Source organism: Bubalus kerabau, chromosome 9, assembly GCF_029407905.1.
Source record: "Bubalus kerabau isolate K-KA32 ecotype Philippines breed swamp buffalo chromosome 9, PCC_UOA_SB_1v2, whole genome shotgun sequence".
NCBI classification, from domain to species: domain Eukaryota; kingdom Metazoa; phylum Chordata; class Mammalia; order Artiodactyla; family Bovidae; genus Bubalus; species Bubalus kerabau.
This window is the reverse complement of record NC_073632.1, coordinates 84,606,489-84,613,423: the sequence shown is the minus strand read 5'-3', so window position 1 is coordinate 84,613,423 and position 6,935 is coordinate 84,606,489. Positions and strand designations below refer to the sequence as shown.

Here is a 6,935-nt window from a genome sequence, read left to right as displayed (position 1 = left end):
CAGTAATTCCTTTCATTGAAGCATTGTGAATAATAATGATATTTGAAGATGTAGTGGTCTCTATTGAAGTTAAGTTAGTTTATGTTTAATGACATAGTTTTTGTTGCTATGTTATATTTATTATTCACCTAACCATGCCTAGACAACCTTACTATTAACTCCTAATCTACAATTGAGAAATGTGTTAAGATAAATAGAAGTCAAAAGAATAAGGAATAGGAAGAAGTTAAACGTCATTTGAATTATCAACGTTGTCTACCTGAGACTGTAATGGAGAGAGAAGGAGGGGCTCAGAATTGAGTTACATGTAGCCTCTTACTGTTTCTATCTTTAAAGGATCAAACTTGATAAGGATGAATGTTCCCTTGACAACTGGGGCTCAAAGTCTCCTCAGTCACACTGGAGTTTAGGCATTTAATGATCAATTGATAATCATCAGGAATTTAGGTAAACTAAAATGAAAATAACTGACTGAATCCCATCACTTCAGTTACAGAAGGTTAAAGTTTTTAGAATAATTAGAGTATTACAGCTACACTAAATCTTTCAAATATGAAGTTAGGTATATAAAATTCCCAATAATATATTTCAGGAAAGAAGTTCCCCAGGACCTATGAACCTTCTTGGCAGAGTAACATGTGAAATAATGTCAGCCTAGTCAGATGTTTTGAAAAAAGCAAGACTTTCGTGGGAAGGATAAATTTAGCCATTGTATAAGTCAGTCAAGACTTTTTGAATGGCTGTGAACTCACGATGGCAGAGGCAAACTTTCCCACATAAAACAATGAGAGAACAGTGTTCTCTCTTCCTCAGCTCTCTTCCCATCAGGTCCCTGCCCTCAAAAGCCCACTGTCCTTTCCTCTTTTTTAGAGAAGTGTCTCCCAAATCTGTCCATGGGAACACTGCTATTCTAACATATAATAATAGATTGTGCTGGAAAATAGATGCCTATGGGAAAAAAAAAGAATTCTAAAATGTGTTTTTGATTCTATGTATGTAAGAAAAACTCTAAACACCTTTAAGAAATCATTAATATGAAATAATCTGTCTTTAAGAAATGGAATGGCAACTTCTGTACATCAAAACCCAGTTTAAGGGCTTCCCTGGTGGTCCAGTGGTTAAGAATCTGCCTTGCAATGCAAAGAATGCCAGTTCAATCCCTGGTGCAGGAAGATCCCACATGCTGAGGGGCCACATGCACCACAACTGCTGACCCTGCGCTCGAGAGCCCGTGAGCGGAAACTACTGAAGCCCGCCTGCCCTAGAGCCAGTGCTCTGCTACAAGAGAAGCCCCTGCAACGAGACGCCTGTACACCACAAAGAGAAAGCAGCCCCCGCTGGCCACAACCAGAGCAATCCCGTGCACAGCAACGAGACCCAGTACAGCCACAAATAAATGAACATTTGTAAAAGTTGGATTAATTATTATTATTTTTTTTTAAGACAACACTTTAACAAAGTTAAAGGACAGGTGTCGGCCCATGCAGACCTTCGGGAAGGAGGTGCAGGCCTAGTATAAAATTCTGTTCCAACGAAGCGAAAGAGAACAATGCAGGACTCCAGCCCACTGGTGCCTTTACATTGGATTGACTTCGACTATGCAGCACTGGTTGCCCCTGGTGGGATCACTGGCTATGCAAAAGCAGGCAGTGTCCTGTCCCTGGCTGCTGGGCTCCTCTGCAGTGGCCTAGTGGGCCTGGGTACCTATCAGCTGTCTCAGGATCGAGAACATTTCGCTTTTCCTAGTTACTTCTGGAACCACTGTGCCAGTTTGCTGATGGTCGCCAAACTTGGAGTTAGTGCCTTTTGTAAACTCCATCAGTAATAGTTATGGCCCAGCTTGGACTCATGAAGAATTTGTAAACTTCCACTATTTTTATTATTAAGATAAATAAGTATAGCCATTTCACATACTCTGACATTTTACTTAAAACAAAGACAAGAAAACAGCACTGAACTTTGCAGAGAAAAAAAATCAGTCATTATCATGACAACCCTAAGGAGGTGGGTAGAATGTAACACAAGAGTTCCTTCCTATTATACCCTCGTACAATTTGATTCTTGTATGTTGGTGTTATCTGTTCTTTCTGTATCTCTAGGTAAAATCTCTAGGGATAGAATGTTAGGGTGTCACCGGTGGGGCATCCAAAGCTCTGTGCCCTACTCAACCCCCAAAGCTCAATGCCCTACTCAACGAATAGTGTGAAAAGGATCTTTTAATGAGATTTAGGATATCTGTTCTTTTGCTTATCTTAGAGCAAAGGCCTACTTTGAAATTATGTTAAAATTGATTAAAATAAAGTTTACTGTAAATAAAAAAAAGTTAAAAGACCATTGAGACTGGAGAAGTTACATGCTGCACATTTAAGTGACAAAAGATTGGTATCAAGAATATATAAAAATATTAGCAAAAGATATGAACAGGTCATTCACAGAAGAGAAAATTAAAATGATCAATAAACATGAAAAGATGCTGAAATTCACTAGTGATAGAGGGAATGCAAATTGAAACTGAAAATACCATTTCATACTCAGATTGGCAGAAAACTGAAAAGTCGGATGATGTTGAGTGCTGTGAAGAATGTGAAACAACAGGTGGTAACCTGGAGAGTTGATTGGCACTATCTAGTAAATTAAAGATGTGCTTCATTCATGGTTCAATATTTTTGCTTCTAAGTACAAGAACATACACAAGAAAATAGACACAAAAATGTTCATCACAGTATGGTAATAGCAAGAATTATAAGTAATATACAGAGCTTTCATGGTGAAAGTGAAAGTTGCTCAGTCATGTCCGACTCTGAATACTCCAGAATACTGGAATGGGTAGCCTTTCCCTTCTCAGGGGATCTTCACAACCCAGGGATTGAACCCAGGTCTCTTGCATTGCAGGTGGATTCTTTATCAGCTGGGCTACCAGGGAAGCCCAAGAATACTGGTGTGGATAGCCTATCCCTTCTCCAGGGGATTCTCCTGACCCAGGAATTGAACTGGAGTCTCCTGCATTGCAGGCGGATTCTTTTCTAACTGAGCTATGGTGGCTCAGTGGTGAGGAATCCACCTGCCAATACAGGAGACTTGGGTTTGATCCTTGGATCAGGAAGATCCCCTGGAGGAGGGAATGGCAACCCACTCCAGTATTCTTGCCTGGGAAATCCCGTGGACAGAAGAACCTGGTGAGCTACAGTCCATGGGGTCACAAAAGAGGTGGACATGACTTAGTGTCTAAACAACAACAACGGGGACAGGGAAGCAGGATGGTGAGGTGTGTTGTGGAGAAAAACGAAGCAAAGGACAAGGAGGGGCCAGAGTGAGTTCTTGGATGGTCAGGTAGCTCCCATCGGTGTGAGTGCCATCTGAGCAAGCCCTGCCAGAGTGGCGAGGGAGTGAGCCATACAGACGTCTGGGGAAGAGCATGGGAGGCACACGAGGTTGCTGGTGACCTTCACAGAATCCTCAAGGCAGGAGGATTCCTGGTGTATCTGAGAAATGGCATTGGTGGAGTGGAGGGTTGGCATGTGCCTCAAAACAGGTAATTTGAGCCCACTTTGAAGACCGCTGCTGTAATCTGTGGGGCACTCAGTTACTGAACACCATTCTCAGTTTTTTTACATATATTTTGTTATTTTGTGTTCATAGTTTTCTTAAGTCTTTTGAGGATATTTAGCTCTATTCCATAGATGAGGCGTGTCATTTAGCATGTGTTAATGTATTCTAATGAGTGTATAATGAGGCTCAGGGTCCACTGGAAGTCGAATCATCCACCATCTTGGACCTAATCGGTTCTAAGGAGTTTGTTTTGTATTCTTGAGGGCTATGCCATTCTTCTGAAAGTAGTGGCCTGCCCTCTTCCCTTTTGTCTCACTTCCATTTGGGTGTAAAGTACTCTGTACAAGGACACTGCGAGCAGTAGTTGTCTGAGATGGGGCGGCAAGGACTGGAATAATATGACTCAAGGGTAGGAGGTAGGGAAACTAGCTTTCCTCTTGACTCTTTTTTTCACTCTTGATTTGTACAGTTACTTTTTTTTTTTTTTTTTACCAGTATACATAATACATTTTCCTGAAATTAACAATCTAGAGGTGGACTATTGCAAATATTCAGTGATTTTTGGAAGAGTCTGTTTCACAAGTACTTGGACATTACAGCATATGCAGTACTCCTTTCGCTATGATGCACCTTGTAAAATGTCATTTTTGTTTTGTGAAAACAAAATGAAGGAGCAGGCTTGATGCGGCACCTGATATGAGAACAGGACCTGTAACATTACCTTATCACCAAACAGCCACATTATGGGGAGAAAAAAAGAGTCCCTTTCACAGTTAAAAATATTTTTGTATGTTATTTTGTAGAGTAAAGATATAATATGAGAGATCTTAACAGGCATCATTTGTTCTTAGTAAAATGTTTTGATTTCTATGAGTGGCCCTGTTAAAAATGGACAAAATCCAATTTTGATCATTTTTTATAGTTCATCTGAGGGGACAGTTTTGGCTGCCTACTTTAATTTGGCCAGGAACTGTAAATACGGATTTTCTGATGGTATTACATTGAGATGTTATTACATGAAAAAGCACTGACATCCTGATGGTCATCTGTGAATACATTATCATGTTAAAAAGCGCACTGGGGTCAGTTTGCTTTCTCAGGGGATCAACTCTTGACCCCTGTCAAGCTGCTTCCCAGCCACTCTGCTTCACCCTTTTGTGACTCTTCCTTTTGCCAAAGTATTCTGTCCTTTGTCCCCTGGTTCCTTTTCATTTCATTTACATTTTCAAGACTTTGTTCTTATTCCTTTTCTCATTTGAACTCCTCCCACTCCACTTTTAAAACTTTGCTTAAATGGCCAGAATAGATCTCCCTTTTCCTTTAAGCTTTCACTGACTGTTCCCAGCTGCAGTGACTTTAAACTCCACCGAAATCCTATCATGTACCATTTCTTTATCTCACTTGATCATTATCATTTACTAGGAGCAGAATGCAGGATAACAGCCTCCCAACGATATCCACATCCTAATGCCCAGAACCTGAGAGGATGTTAGGTTACATGGTAAAGAAGCATTAAGATTGCAGATGGCACTAAAGTTATAAATCAGGTGGTCTTAAAGTAGGCAGATTATCCTGGATTATGCAGATATAATCATAAAATAGTCCTTTAAAAAATGGAAGAGGCAGAAAAGGGAACCGGAAAGATGCAGTGTGAGGACTCAACCTGACATTGATGGCTTTGAAGGAGGTCATGAGCCAGGGAATGTGGATAGCTTCTAGGAGCTGGAAAAGACAAGGATATGGATACTCCCACAAGAGTGTCTAAGAGGAATGCAAGCCGTATTGACACCTTGATTTTAGCCCAGTAAGATGGCATCTGGTCCCATCACTTCATGCCAAATAGATGGGGAAACAGTGGAAACAATGTCAGACTTTATTTTTCTGGGCTCCAAAATCACTGCAGATGGTGATTGCAGCCATGAAATTAAAAGACGCTTACTCCTTGGAAGGAAAGTTATGACCCACCTAGATAGCATATTCAAAAGCAGAGCCATTACTTTGCCAACAAAGGTTCATCTAGTCAAGGCTATGGTTTTTCCAGTGGTCATGTATGGATGTGAGAGTTGGACTGTGAAGAAAGCTGAGCACTGAAGAATTGATGCTTTTGAACTGTGGTGTTGGAGAAGACTCTTGAGAGTCCCTTGGACTGCAAGGAGATCCAACCAGTTCATCCTAAAGGAGATCAGTCCTGGGTGTTCTTTGGAAGGACTGATGCTAAATCTGAAACTCCAATATTTTGGTCACTTCATGCGAAGTGTTGACTCATTGGAAAAGACCCTGATGCTGGGAGGGATTGGGGGCAGGAGAAGGGGATGACAGAGGATGAGATGGCTGGTTGGCATCACCGACTCGATGGACATGAGTTTGAGTGAACTCCGGGAGTTGGTGATGGACAGGGAGGCCTGGCGTGCTGTGATTCATGGGGTCGCAGAGTCGGACACGACTGAGCTACTGAACTGAACTGAAGATCCACTGAGGACTTGTTACCTACCAAACTGTAAGATAATAAATTCATATTGTTTAAATTACTAAGTTTGTGAAAATATGTTGAAGCAATGTTAGGAAACTAATGTGCTGGGATTACTTAGTTATCTTTTTAGGTATTTTGACATCATCCTCTTAAGTGATTTTAAGTTCTGAGAAGATGGGTACCAAGCCTTAAGTATCTTTATGGGCCAACTTTATAGCATGGTCTTGAGCACAGAAAGTATCATAATCTGATTCTAAGAATTCAGGGAGGAGAGGGGAGAGTTCACCCCCTAAGAAACTATGTACTGGTTTTTAGATGTCCCATCTGCACACACCGGCTCTATTCACAGGGAAATCTTTCTCAGCTTTTCTAGTTCTGATGGTGGCCATAAGTGTTTACAGTGGTATTAAACAGCTTTCCTGAACAAAATGGGGAAGGGGAGGCTGTAGCTTGTGCAGCTTCCTAATGAGTCGTTTATTCAAGGCACATGATATGAAGGGCTTCAGATTGCTGTTAAAAACGTGCTTCTGTTGCTTCACTAATGCCTGCAAAGCCAGTAGTCAGCATTTATAGTGTGCTTGAGAGCCAGGTAGGATTCTAAGTGCTTTACATATATATATATCATCTCATTTCATTTTATAACCCTGTAAGTGGGGCCTGTGATCGTCTCCATTTGGAGGAAACTGAGAGACAGAGACCATACACTGCCTAATAACAGAATTTGTAAGTAGCAGAGCAGTGATTTAACCTTAGGCAGACGGTCTTCAGAATCCAAGCTTTGAATTTTAACTTGTGCAAACATAGCAGTTTATCATAAAATCCTTCATACCTAAGGCCTGTGGTGTTTAGGTAAAAGTTCAAAAAACAAATGTTAACTATAGGTGGCTCCTATTCATTTTTTCTACCTCTTTTCAAT

The 6,935-nt window shown here is 40.9% G+C and overlaps 1 protein-coding gene across 1 annotated transcript; it reads left to right on the top strand.

Moving 5' to 3' along the window:
- The first annotated feature begins 1,549 nt into the window (after window positions 1-1,549).
- On the top strand, window positions 1,550-1,825 carry LOC129659917 (transmembrane protein 14C-like). Its single transcript, XM_055591440.1, has one exon. The coding sequence runs from the start codon at window positions 1,550-1,552 to the stop codon at window positions 1,823-1,825; it is 276 nt and encodes a 91-aa protein (XP_055447415.1).
- The last annotated feature ends 5,110 nt before the right edge of the window (window positions 1,826-6,935 follow it).

Coding starts and splice junctions, on each gene's coding strand:
- LOC129659917 (XM_055591440.1), top strand. CDS start 1,550: ATGCAGGACTCCAGCCCACTGGTGCCTTTACATTGGATTGACTTCGAC.